Source organism: Oratosquilla oratoria, chromosome 16, assembly GCF_046742065.1.
Source record: "Oratosquilla oratoria isolate Oo_2021 chromosome 16, ASM4674206v1, whole genome shotgun sequence".
NCBI classification, from domain to species: Eukaryota; Metazoa; Arthropoda; class Malacostraca; order Stomatopoda; family Squillidae; genus Oratosquilla; species Oratosquilla oratoria.
In genome coordinates, this window is record NC_134792.1 from 46,625,732 (window position 1) to 46,640,625 (window position 14,894).

Genomic DNA, 14,894 nt, shown 5'->3' on the forward strand with positions numbered 1-14,894 from the left:
ACTCCCTCACCCCCCCCCATCCACCACCCACTCCCATCACAGTATCATCTATACACAATTATTCTCCACTCACCCCTCTCTTCTGTTTTCTCACTTCCTTCCACAACAGACATTCCCCTCTCTCCCAACACCACTTTTACCCCATCCATCCATCTTGTCCATGTCGCCCCCTCATGTTCTCTCCTTTCACCTCTGCGTTCTAAATCTCTTTTCCCAGTCTTTCTTCACTCATACTTTCCAAGTGTCCAAACCATCCCAATTCTCTTTCATCAACTCTATGTCCCAACTCCCTTTACACCAATGCTATCCTCCTCACCTCTTCATTTCTCATAATGCTTCTCAGGTATTTAATCTCAAACACATTTAAACCCTTCCTCTCTTTCTTATGTTCCATGTTTCTGCCCCATACAGTGCAGTTGGCACAATCACTCCTTCATACAATCTCCTACTAGCATCCATTCCCAAATGTCTATTTCTCATAATACTTTTTAATCCCCCAAGGCATTTACTTGCTTCTCTCAATCTATATTCTACCTCCACCTCCACTCCTCCCTTTCCCATCACATTTGCACCCAAGTATCTAAAGCTGTCCACTTCCTCCAGTCTCTCTCCCTTAATACTCTCAATGTGCTGCCATATTCTCCCCTTGTACATCTCATCACCCTACTTTTACCCACATTTATCTTCAACTTCCTTCTTTCATACACCTTACCAAACTCTGTCATTAACTTCCTTAATCCCTCCTCTGATCCTGCTACAAGCACAATGTCATTAGCAAATAACAACTGCCTTATCTTCCATTTTTCTCCATTTTCTTTATCATCTCTCATACCTGGCTATTACCCTTGCATTTACCTCTCGCACCACCCCATCCATTTATAAATTGAACAACCAAGGCACGACACAACACATCCCTGACGAATTCCCACCTTTACCTCAAACCACTCACTCTCTCCATTTCTTATTCTAACACAGTCTCTACTACTCTCATAATTACTCTTGACTAATCTTAGCAGCTTTATTCCATTTCCATGTATCTGCAATATCCCCCATAGTGCCTTCCAGTCTACCTTTTCATAAGCCTTTTCCAAATCCATAGAGGCCCAAAAAACATTCTTACCTTTACCTAAAGCTTTCTCACATATCTGCCTTACCACAAAAATATGATCCACACAACCCCTGCCTTTCCTAAACCCACACTGTTCATCACCAATTACTCTGTTCCTCTCCTAATCCTTTCAGAACCTTCTCATAAGCTTTCCCAATTACATTCAACAAACTGATCCCTCTGAAACTACTGCAATCACACTTGTCCCCTCTTCCCTTATAAAGTGGAACTATACAGGCACCCCTCCAGTCCTCCCACACTCTACCTTCTTTTAGACAAACATTAAACAACCTCACCAGCTAGTCCATCACTATACCTCCCATTTTTAGACACTGCATGACACCCATGTAACCCAGGTGCCTTACGTGCTCTCATCAATTTTATAACTACTTTCACTTCATCTTTTCTTGTTTCTCCTCCATTTTCCTCATCACTGTCATTTTCTTCTTCCTACTGTAACTACCTTTCCCTCCCTATCCTCCTTCACATTTAACAACTCCCTGAAATACTCTGTCCATCTTCCTCTTACTGCTTTCTCTTCCATTACCATCTCTCCATCTGCAACTTTTACCTTTTCTTTACTTGATTTGCCGCCTCCTCTCTTAATTTTCTTCCAAAACATCTTTTTACTACTTTCAGAATTTTCCGTCATACTCTTACCCCATATCACTTATGCTTTCCTTTTTGTCCCCTTTATTTTATGCTTCACATCTTTTTTCTTTCTACCTCACTTATTATTCTCTCATCCTGTTTTGTAACCAATCTGGAAATGCTCATTTCTTCTCTTCTACAACCTTCTTTGCTACATCATCCCACCACTCTGTACCCTTCCTTCTATTTTATCTCATCCTGCTTGTTCCACACACCATCTTTGCACACCTTGTGACTCCCTCCTTGAAACATCCCCATTCCTCCGCTCCTATTTCTACTCTATCCTTCACTCCCTCCCACACCTCTCTCAGCCTCTTGTACTCCTCCTTTTCTTTCTCATTTAAGCAGTTTAATCTAAGCACCTCCCTACCTTCTGCCCTCTTCCTCTTTCTCCATCTATCCTGAACTCTCAACTTACCTTCCACCAAAAAATGATCTGATATTCCCCCCACTCTCTATCCTTAGAACCCTTCCATCCATCAACCACTCTCATGTGTACTTATGTTTGACTTTCTTCCTATTTGCTATCATCAACTCTCTAGACACGTCTCCATCATCATCTCCACAATGTTTTTTTTTTTTCTGGAACTCTACACTTCCCAAACACTCCATCTATTGGTTCATCTCCTACCCAAACATTAAAGTCTCCCAATACCACTACATTGACAATTCTTCCTAAACCCTCTGTGTACTCATGTAAATCTATCCAAAAACCCTCCCTTTCCTCTACACTCTTCTCACTACCAGGCTCATTTGCACTTAAAAAACCCACATCTCCCTTCCCAGTTTCACCTTCATTCACCTTCATCCACATTAACCATGAAGAAACCTCCTTCCACTCCACCACATGTTTACCTATCTCTTCACTTACTAGTATAGCCACCCCTTCTCTCCTTCATCCTCTCTCCACTCCTGATACCCTCCCAACTCAAATTTACCCCTCCCTTTCAAATTAGTTTCACTCAATGCCAACACATCCATCTATCTTCTCACAAACATACTGCCTATCTCTTTCCTTTTACTCTAATCTGTACCACATCCACACACATTAAAAGACCCAAACCTTAGGGTTCTGCTTGAAAAACTCCAGCCAGACCTTCTTGTGCCTTTGGTTTTTTAGCAATGCCCCTTTTGGGGCTACAGAGAATAGGATGCCTAGTCCAATCCCTGACCCTTTTTTGTCACCTTTAACAACTCAAATGAGAACACTTGATGGTAGTATTCTTCTCCTGTATATATATATATATATATATATATATATATATATATATATATATATATATATATATATATATATAATAGAAAGCATTCTACCTAGCTCCACAGATACTTTATGCAACGAAGGCCCCCTTCATGCTCATACATACATATATATTGTATATCTTATATATACACACTCTTACAAATATAAATTAATTCACTTTGAATTATTTTTCCAATTGTGAATTGATATATTTGCATATTTCATTCACTTTGTTTTTTAAGTTGGACATACATATGATTATTCTTCTGTCTGTAATGATCAGGTAATTGCTCATTTTTCTCCCAAAAGGAATTCAACAAAATGAAACTTAATGGTCATCATTTGGAGAAGGAGAATGGGTTTTACTATTTAGTCCAGGACAAAAGCCAGGGTCGTCGACATTGTTCCTCTCTAGTCCCACCATTAGGAATAAAAGCCTTATATCCCATTATTAGGTAAGCATCAGTAAAGGTCTTGAGATTTGAATATGTATACAGTACAGTGATTTATCTGTAGTAGCACAGGTATATTGTCATCAAAGTTTTACAAAGTCCATACTTTGTGAATTGTTTTTGTGTAATTCTGTGACATGCAATAACTTATTTTGGTGTCATACACAGGCATCCCGGTGATATATCTAAGGATTCTGGAAGAGATGGTGAAGAAAGTAAAGCTCCAGTTAACGGGGCTGTTAGTACAAGAAAGTTGCAGTCCAGAGTTTCTTTTGAAAGTAAGTTTTGAAATTTGCTGGTGATTTCTGATATACATACATATACCAAGGGCTTTTTCTCCCTTACAAGGGAGGTAACTGAAATCAAAAGCCATAAATCCACTCCCACTCATTTCATCCCCACACACACCACTCCCATTCACCACCCCTCCCTCCCTCTTTTTTTTGGCTCCTGGATGATGGGTCATCCCTGCATCTCGCCCATTGCCCTTGGTCAGAAGCAATGAAGCAAGACACAGCACATCCACAGCAAGACCACTTCATTTAATTGGTGACCCCCCTCCCCCCCAACTCTGTCCCCTCATGCAAAGAAAAAGAGAAAATGGGGAGAAATCTTCTCAGGCTGCATCAAAATATCTTTCACACATAACCACTCCCTAACCATCTCAACCTGCTCCATCCACTCCCATACATCACAGCCTCATCCATACACGACCATTCACCACTCACCCCTATCTTCTATCTTTTTCCTTCTTTCCTGTCTCCCATCGCCCCTTTACCCCATCCATCCATCTCATCCTTGGTCGTCCCCTCTTGTTCACTCCATCCACCTCTGCCTTCCACACTTATTTTACTAATCTTTCTTTAGTCATTCTTTTCATGTGTCCAAACCATCCCAATACTCTTTCATCCACCCTATCTCCCAATTCCTTTTCCATCCTGCTCCTCTCATTTCTCAGTCCAGCCAAATAACCCCTACCATACTTCTCAGATAATTTATCTCAAACACATTTAAACTCTTCCTCCCCAAATGTCTATTTCTCATTATACTTTTTAATCCCGTAAGTCATTTACTTCTCTCAATCTACATCCTACCTCCACTTCCACTCCTCCTTTTCCCGCTACATTCGCCCCAAATATCTAAAGCTATCAACTTCCAGTCTCCCTTAATACTCATACATACATATACGTATACCAAGGCTTTTTCCCCCTTCCAAGGGAGGTAGCCAAAAAGGGAAAGACATAAAAACACTCCCACCCATTTCATCCCTAAATACACTCCACACCCCTCCCACCCTCCCTCTCATCTGAGCACCTCCTGGATGACGGGTCATCCCTGCACCCTGCCCACCGCCCTGGGTCAGAAGCAGTGTCGCAAGACACAGCACATCCACAGCAAGGCCGCTTCATTTAATCGGCGACCCCCCCTCTTCGTCCCCCCTTGCATATAAGGAGAGGACGGGGAGAAATCCCTTCGGGCTGCATCAAAAATTACTCGCACATACTACCCCCCCGCCCATTCCTCCTCATGCAATCACAACATCATCCATATACAACCATTCTCCACTCACCTCTGTCTTCCGTCCTCTCCCTTCCTTCCTCAACAGACATTCCCCTCTTCCCCAAAGCCCCCTTCACCCCATCCATCCACCTCATCCTAGGACGTCCCCTCATGTTCACTCCCTCCACATCTGCCTTCCATACCTCTTTTACTAGTCTTTCTTCACTCATTCTTTCCATGTGTCCAAACCATCCTAATATTCTTTCATCAACCCTATCTCCCAGCTCCTTTTTCACCCCTGTTCTCCTCCTCACCTCCTCATTTCTCACTCTATCCAGCCTAGTAACCCCCACCATACTTCTCAGACACCTCATCTCAAACACATTCAAACTCCTTCTCTCTTCTTCTCTTATGTTCCACGTTTCTGCCCCATACAGTGCTGTTGGCACAATCACTCCTTCATACAGTCTCCTCTTCGCATCCATTCCCAAATGTCTATTCCTCATTACACTCTTTAATTCACCAAGGCATTTACTCGCTTCTCTCAATCTACATTCTACCTCCACCTTCACTCCACCTTTTCCTGCTACACTTGCACCCAAGTATCTAAAACTATCCACTTCCTCCAGTCGCTCTCCCTTAATGTTCACTTCCAGTCTACTGCCACTTTCACCCCTTGTACATCTCATCACCTTACTTTTACCCACATTTATCTTTAGCTTTCTTCTATCACATACTCTCCCAAACTCTGCCACCAGCTTCCTCAATCCCTCCTCTGACCCTGCCACAAGCGCAGTGTCGTCCGCAAACAACAGCTGGCTCACCTCCCACTTTTCTCCATTTTCATTAACCATTTCCAATCCCTGACCCACTACCCTAGCATTCACCTCTCGCACCACCCCATCCATGTATAAGTTGAACAGCCAGGGCGACATAACGCATCCTTGACGAAGTCCCACCTTTACTTCAAACCACTCACTCTCTCCATTTCTAATCCTGACACAAGCTCTACTACTCTCATAAAAACTCTTGACAGCTCCCAAAAGCTTTCCTCCTATCCCATAAATCTGCATAACCTCCCACAGTGCCCTTAATACTCACTTCCAGTATACTGCCATCCTCTCCCCTTGTTCATCTTATCACCTTACATTTACCCACATTTATCTTCAACTTCCCTCTTTCACACACCTTTCCAAATTCTGCCACTAACTTTCTTAATCCCTCTGATCCTTCTATAAGGGCAGTGTTGTTAGCAAACAACAATTGGCTCATCTTCCATTCTTCTCCATTTTCTTTAATCATCTCCAAACCCCTGCCATTACCCTTGCATTTACCTCCCACACCACCCCATCCATGTACACATTGAACAGCCATGGCAACATGATACATTCCTGGTGAAGTCCCATCTTTACCTCAGACCACTCACTCTCTCCATTTCTAATTCAAACACAGGCTCTACAACTCTTGTAAAAACTTGACTGCTCAATAGCTTTCCTCCTATCCCATATATCTGCAATACCTCCCACATTGCCTCCCTGTCTACCTTGTCATAAGCAATTTCCAAATCCATAAAGCCCCAAAAAACCATTCTTACCTTTTCTTAAAGTTTCTCACATATCTGCCTTACTACAAAAATCTGATCCATGCAACCCCTACCTTTCCTAAACCCACACTGTTCCTCACCAATTACTCCCTTTGTTCTTCTAATTCTCTCAATCAAAAACCTCCCATACACCTTACCAACTACTACACTCACACTTCTCCCTGTTTCCTTTACAAAGCAGAACTATACAGGCACTCCTCCAGTCCTCTGACACTCAACCCTCTTTTAGATAAACATGAAACAACCTCACCAGCCAGTCCACCATCACTGTGCCTCCTTTTTTCACTCTGCATGACACCCATCTAACCCAGGTACCTTACCTGCTCTCATATTTTCTTATTTCTCCCACATTTTCCTCATTCGTCGCTGTCATTTTCTAAGCACCTCCCACTGCAACTACCTTTCTTTCCCTATCCTCCTTCACATTCAGCAAACACTTAATTACTCTGCCCATCTTCCTCTTAACGCACCTCTTCCATTATCATCTCTATCTGCAACATTTGCCTTTTCTTTTCTACTCGATCCACCCCCCTTCATCTCTTAATTTCATCCAAAACATCTTTTTATTACTTTCAAATTTTTCTGTCATATTCTTACCCCATTCCACATCTGCTCTCCTTTTTGCCTCCTTTATCATATGTTTTACTTCTCTTTTTTTATTTGTAGCTCTCAGATGTTTCTCTTGTCCTATCTTGCAACCAATCTGTGAATGTTCATTTCTTCTCTTCTACAACCTTCTTTGCTTCATCATCCTACCACATGATACCCTTCCTTCTATTTCCTCTCATCCTGCTTGTTCCACACACCATCTTTGCACACCTTGTGACTCTCTCCTTGAAACATCCCCATTCCTCCTCCATTCTTAGTTCTACTCTATCCTTCACTTACCACTCTTCTCTCAGCTTCTTGTACTCCCTTTCTTTCTCATTGATGTTTACTCTAAGCACCTCCCCACCCTCTGTCATTTTCCTTTCTCCATCTTTCCTCCAGTCTCAACTAACCTTCCACCAAAAAATGATATGATATTCCCCCACTCTCCCCTAAGAACATGTACATCCAAAACCCTTACTACTCTGTCACCACTTTATAGTCCATTAAAACCCTGTCTACCACCCTTCCATCCACCACCCTCTCCCATATGTACTTATGCTTGACTTTTTCTTCTAAACACTGTGTTAGCTATCATCAACTCTCTTTCCAGACAGATTTCCACCATCAACTCTTCACAACAATTTTTTCCTGGCACCCTACTTTTCCCAACCACATTGTCTATTGGATCATGTGCTTTAGCATTGAGATCTCCCTATACCACTACATGACATTTCTCCCTAATCCCCCTATGCATTCATTAAAATCTATTCAAAAGCCTCCCATTCTTCTTCACTCTTCTCACTACCAGCCTCATATGCATCTCCCTTCCCAGTTTCACCTTCATCCACATTCTGATATACATACATATACCAAGGATTTTCCCCCTTACAAGGGAGGTAGCCAAAAAGGAAAAGGCATAAAATCATTCCCATCCATTCCATCCCTGAATACACTCCACACCCCTACACCCTCCCTCTCATCTTAGCACCTCCTGGATGACAGGTCATCCCTGCACCCTGTCCACTGCCCTGGGTCAGAAGCAGTGTCGCAAGACACAGCACATCCACAGCAAGGCCGCTTAATTAAATCGGCGACCCCCCGCTCTCCGTCCCCCATGCATAAAGGAGAAGACGGGGAGAAATCCCTTCGGGCTGCGTCAAATTTTGCTCACACATACTACCTCACCCCCCCCCCCCCATCCCCCTGCCAATTCCACCTCATGCATCACAACATCATCCATATACAACCATTCTCCATTCACCCATCTTCTGTCCTCTCCCGTCCTTCCTCAACAGACATTCCCCTCTTCCCCAAAGCCCCCTTCACCCCATCCATCCACCTCATCCTAGGATGTCCCTTCATGTTCACTCCCTCCACATCTGCCTTCCATACCTCTTTTACTAGTCTTTCTTCACTTATTCTTTCCATGTGTCCAAACCATCCTAATATTCTTTCATCAACCCTATCTCCCAGCTCCTTTTCCACCCCTGTTCTCCTCCTCACCTCCTCATTTCTCACTCTATCCAGCCTAGTAACCCCCATCATACTTCTCAGACATCTCATCTCAAACACATTCAAACTCCTCTCTTCCTCTCTTATGTTCCATGTTTCTGCCCCATTTAGTGCTGTTGGCACAATCACTCCTTCATACAGTCTCTTCTTAGCATCCATTCCCAAATGTCTATTCCTCATTACACTTTTTAATCCACCAAGGCATTTACTCGCTTCTCTCAATCTACACTCTACCTCCACCTTCACTCCACCTTTTCCTGCCACATTTGCACCCAAGTATCTAAAACTATCCACTTCCTCCAGTCGCTCTCCCTTAATGCTCACTTCCAGACTACTGCCACTTTCACCCCTTGTACATCTCACCACCTTACTTTTACCCACATTTATCTTCAGCTTTCCTCTATCACACACTCTCCCAACCTCTGTCACCAACTTCCTCAATCCCTCCTCAGATCCTGCCACAAGTGCAGTGTCGTCCGCAAACAACAGCTGGCTCACCTCCCACTTTTCTCCATTTTCTTTAACCAACTCCAATCCCTGACTCACCACCCTTGCATTTACCTCTCGCACTACCCCATCCATGTATAAGTTGAACAGCCAGGGCGACGTAATGCATCCTTGACGAAGTCCCACCTTTACCTCGAACCACTAGCTCTCTCCATTTCCAATCCTGACACAAGCTCTACTACTCTCATAAAAACTCTTGACAGCTCCTAGAAGCTTTCGTCCTATCCCGTATATCCGCAAAACCTCCCACAGTGCCTTTCTGTCTACCCTATGGTAAGCCTTTTCCAGGTTCATGAAGACCCAAAAACATCCTTCCCCTTTCCTATAGCTTTCTCACATATCTGTCTTACCACAAAGATCTGACCTACACAACCTCTACCCGTCCTAAATCCACACTGTTCCTCACCAATTACTCCCTCTCTTCCTCTCCTAATCCTGTCAATCAAGATCCTCCCATAAGCCTTCCCAACTACACTTAACAAGCTAATCCCTCTGAAACTACTACATTCACACTTGTCCCCTTTTCCCTTGTAAAGTGGAACTATACAGGCACTCCTCCAGTCCTCTACCCTCTCTCCAGCAAACATTAAATAACCTCACCAGCCAGTCCACCATCACTGTACCTCCTTTTTTTAGACATTCTAAATGGCATCCATCCAGACCAGGTGCCTTACCTGCTTTCATCATCTTAACAACTGCCTTCACTTCATCTTTCCTTATTTCTCCTCCATTTTCCTCACTCATTACGGTCATTTTCTTAGCATTTCCCACTGCAACTATCCCTCCCTATCCTCCTTCACATTTAGCAACTCCCTAAAATATTCTGCCCATCTTCTCCTTACTGCCTTCTCTTCCCTTATCATCTCTCTATCTGCACCTTTTACCTTTTCTTCTCTACTTGATTTGCCTCCTCTTCCTCTCTTAATTTCTTTCCAAAACATCTTTTTATTACTTTCAAAATTTTCTGCCATACTCTTACCCCATTTTACATCTGCTGTCCTCTTTGCCTCCTTTACCTTTTGCTTTACTTCTCTTTTCTTTTCTTTGTACCTTTCATATGACTCCCTCATCCTATTTGGTAACCAATCTGTGCAAGCTCGCTTCTTCTCTTCTACAACCTTCTTTGTTTCCTCATCCCACCATTCACTACCCTTTCTTCTATTTCCTCCTGTCCTTCTTGTTCCACACACCATCTTTTCACACTTTATGACTCCCTCCTTGAACCATCCCCATTCCTCCTCCACACCTACCTCTACTCTATCCTTCACTCCCTCCCACTCCTCCTTCAGCTTCCTCTTGTACTCCTTCTCTTTTTCCTTTTCATTTAAAGAGTTCACTCTAAGCACCTCCCTACCCTTTGTCCCTCTTCTCTTCCTCCATCTATCCTCCACTCTCAACCTACCTTCCACCAAAAAATGATCTGATATTCCCCCACCCTCTCCCCTTAGCACATGTACATCCTTAACTCTTCCTATCATAATCCTGTTTACCACTACATAGGCCATTAAAGCTCTATCTACCACCCTTCCCTCCACCACCCTCTCCCATGTGTACTTATGCTTGACTTTCTCCCAAAACACTGTATTTGCTATCATCAAGTCTCTTTCTAGACACATTTCCACCATCAACTTTCCACTATGATTCTTTCCCGGAACTCCACATTTCCCAACCACTCCATCAATTGGATCATTTCCTACCCCAGCATTAAGGTCTCCCAGTACTATTACATTGATATTTCTCCCTAAATCCTCTATGCACTCATTTAAATCTATCCAAAAAGCCTCTCTTCTACACTCTTCTCACTGCCAGGCCCATATGCACTTACAAAAACCCACATCTCCTTTCCCAGTTTCACCCTCATCCACATTATCCTTGAGGAAACCTCCATCCACTCCACTACACGTTTACCTATCTCTTCACTTACTAGTATAGCCACCCCTTCCCTCCCTCGCCCTCTCTTCACTCCTGATAACCTCCCACTTACACTCCCAAACTTACACTCACCCTTCCCTTTCAACTTAGTTTCACTCAAAGCCAACACATCCATCTTTCATCTCACAAACATACTACCTATCTCTTCCCTTTTACTCTCATCTGTACCACATCCACACACATTAAAAGACCCAAACCTTAGGGTGCCGGTCGGAAAACTCCCAGACCCTCTTATGCCTTTGCTTTTTCGTTTAGGAATGTCCCCTGTGGGGCTACAAGGAGAAGGATGCCTAGTCCCAATCCCCGTATCTTTCTTCTCGCCTCTTACGATCCAAGTGAAATACTTGGTGGCAGTATTCTTTTCCCCCACCACAGTAGATGATATTAATGTGTTTATTGTGTTATACATAGTCTTGGATACACAAAATATGTCTTCAAGGAGGAAATAATGTGCAAAAGGTACGAGTGAGTGGACTGGAATGAGTTTGTAAAGGAGTGGAAGGATGTTTTTCTCATCTAATTCAGAGATGAATGGATAAAGAAATGGGTGTCTGTATAATCAAGCTGTGGAAGGTATACCATATTCAGTTGTTGAGCCCTGCTTAGGAAGAGCTGTCTTACTGTACTGATTTTGACCTAACCAATGTGATAGGGTACAGGGTAACCCTTCACCCCGAAGGTGCTGGGTAGGGAAGGGTATCTGAATAGGTTTTTATTTGTTTATTATATGGGTGGGTGTACACCAATTTGGCTTCTCCTGTATAAAGGAGAAAGGACCTTGAGCATAATCAATCAATTAATCCACTGCCCCTGGTCTTACTTCCAAAGTGACCTTGGGTACATACATATACAGATGTACATAGTCCTAATTAATATATGTTTGTAATGGCTCATATTTTCAAGATATTTGGGCATAACTTCCTTCAAAGTCATGAAGAATTTGAATTCACCTCTTTTGATTGTATTGTTCAGTTTGGGCTGAATTTTTAACATATATTTAATTTATTTGTTTTCTGCCTATAGAAGGGACTGATGATGGTTACTTGCCAGTGGTAGTCATGCATATGGAGGTGCAATACCAAGGGGTTGGCACTTGTTCTTTAGACTAAGCCCAAGAACTCTCTTGATCAATTTTGACTTTCAGCAGTGACTGCTATAACCATATCCACTTAATTGTGGTAAAGAAAACAAATAAAGCACTGTAGTTAAGTAGCATTAGATTGGGCTAACACTAAGTCGAGTTTTACTGTACCATGGAGACCCCTGCCTTCTGCAAGAGAGACCTGATACAGTAGATTTATTGCTTGATTGATTGATTATTCACTGCAGAACCTGGTAGAAAGGAGACCTCAAACACTGTTAGCGAAGTTGTGGAGAAGGAGAAGTGGGCTCGACGAAGAGAAAGGAAAGAGAGAAGAGACTCAGAAAGAAGAGGATCTGTAGAAAGTACAGATTCAGATTCAGGTAAGAAAAAAAAAAGTTTTGTCTGACACATTGTTCAATGATTTTGAAAATTGTCATGTAAAGCAACATTTTTGTTTAATCACTTTGTCACCCAAAAGTATTATCTGCAGTGTCATAAGGATTGATTGTATGAGATTAAAACCTTTCACATGAAATTTTGTTTGACTCATACTTATGATGTAGAGGGACCAAGTATGAGTACCTGCAAGTGGGATCGGTGCCATCTGCGTAGAGCTGATGGCCAGGGGTAGTTGCTGCTGATTGGCCCCCAACTCTTGGGGTTGGGGGGTGGTCCCACGACGTAGACGTTGCAGCTCCAGGACCAACAATTACAGGCTGCACAAATACATCACCTACAGACCATTTACACCATGAAACAAAAGTCCTCAAAGTCAAGGACCACCTTGACATGAGAGGCACACAAACACTTGCTGCAGCCACCACAAACACATCACACCCGCTACACTACATAGCAGAACACCCACACACACCAAGAAACATTAAAACTACACCCAAAGACCTTTATTACACACAGATACTCTCTTCTCTTCCTCCACAACCACCAAATACCAGCCTCCGGAAACATATTCATAATCATATCACTCACCGCTCCATTAACACACTGAAAGACAACACACTGCTGCATGCCAGACCCCCTGATATCCACCCTTCTGAATCCTCTCTCCCACGTAAGGACAGAGTCCACTTGGCCAGACTGCGATGCGGTCACCACCCAGCACTTCTAAGCTACCAGAAGAGGCTGGACGACCGTGTTGTGAACAGCTGCCCAGGATGTAACACTTCACCCCATACCATACAACACATAATGGAAGACTGCATTATACACAATCATGCACGCAAACAACACAACATACACTCTATAAAGGATTTGTGGGAAAACCCAGTTTCGGCTGTGGCCTTCCTTGGGGAGACGGGACTGCTCGGACAGACAGTCTAGGGAACGACAACAACAACAACAACCTGCAAGTGGTAGTCCAGTTAGATGAATGTCAGAGAGGATCATCTTGTTTACTCTCTCACTTCCTCTCTTCCCTTCTCTCCCTCCATTCTTTTTTCCCTTCCCCTCTCTCTCCCCCTTCCTCTCCCCCATTCCTCTCTCCCCTCTCCTCTCTCCCCTCACTTCTCTCCCATCTCCTCTCTCCTCCCTCCTCTCTTCCCCTTCCTCTCTCCCCCTCCCCTTTCCCCTCTCTTCCCTTTCTTTCACCTCCTCATTTGTCCCCCTCATCTCTCCCTTCTACTGCCCCTTTGTTCTCTTTCCTTCTCTCTCTCTCTCTCTCTCTCTCAATATATATATATATATATACACACATATATATCACTCTGTGGCTATAGCCACTTCCCTTTTACAGTATGCACGAAAAATGTCATTCGCATCATAATGTTTTCTTCCAGATGAGCTGCGAATGAGGAGTTGCTTCCTTAGAGATTCTAGTCAAGGGTCATCAGAAATGGGTCAAAGAAAAACCAGTGAAGAAACTCGCGGTTATTTTACCGGCTCTCCAGTTGAGGGAAATGAGATAGATGTCACCATCAAGCACAAAAGTGTTGCTAACTCATCAGATGCCAATGAAAAACTCTTAAAGATGATCCAGTCTTCTGTTAACATGGACCCCAACAATGAAAAAGAGCTACAAACTGTTGATGTTAATATTAACATTTCAAAAAGTGTTAATGAGTCCAAGCTTTGTGAAGAAATCAAGGAAGGAGGAAACAGAGATTCTTCAAATGAGTGCAATTTGTTAACTGAAACATTACTCCAAAAAGCAACAGAAATATTGGAAGGTGAAACATCAAGGGAGAAATTGACTCTCCTAATGCCTCTGCCACAGAGTGAGCTTGTCAGGTAATGCATATATGTATTTTCTCATAGACATTTGGCAACTTTTGAGTGTGTATGTTCCACAGGGATGCATGTGGGCTGGGTGTATGCATTGACTTGGCCATCCCCCTTAAAAGAGGGAAAAGGTCCTTTAGGATGTATGTATGCACTATAGTCTCAAGAGAATAAGGAAAAAGATTATATCTGGTTGAAGTTGAATACATACATATACATACACAAACCAAAGGCTTTTCCCCCCTTACAAGGGAGGTAGCCAAAAAACAAAGGCATAAAAACCATTACCACCCATTCTATCCCTAATACACTCCACTCCCCTCCACCCTCTACCTTCCCTTGTATCTTGGCACCTCCTGGATGACGGGTCATCGCTGCATCTTGTCCACTGCCCTGGGTCAGAAGCAGTGACTCAAGACACAGCACATCCACGTGTCATTAAATCGGCGACCCCCCCCGTCCTCTCATGCAGAAAA

At 43.1% G+C, this 14,894-nt stretch overlaps 1 protein-coding gene across 9 annotated transcripts in view; it reads left to right on the forward strand.

The window, feature by feature from the left end:
- Positions 1-14,894, forward strand: part of LOC143033961 (KICSTOR complex protein SZT2-like) — a 278,573-nt gene that overhangs the window by 139,990 nt on the left and 123,689 nt on the right. For all 9 annotated transcript variants that reach the window (XM_076199683.1, XM_076199687.1, XM_076199686.1 and 6 more), the window contains exons 34-37: positions 3,312-3,457; positions 3,623-3,732; positions 12,429-12,563; positions 13,977-14,427. In XM_076199683.1, coding sequence (XP_076055798.1) covers positions 3,312-3,457; positions 3,623-3,732; positions 12,429-12,563; positions 13,977-14,427 — 842 coding nt within the window. The remainder of the gene's footprint in view (positions 1-3,311; positions 3,458-3,622; positions 3,733-12,428; positions 12,564-13,976; positions 14,428-14,894) is intronic.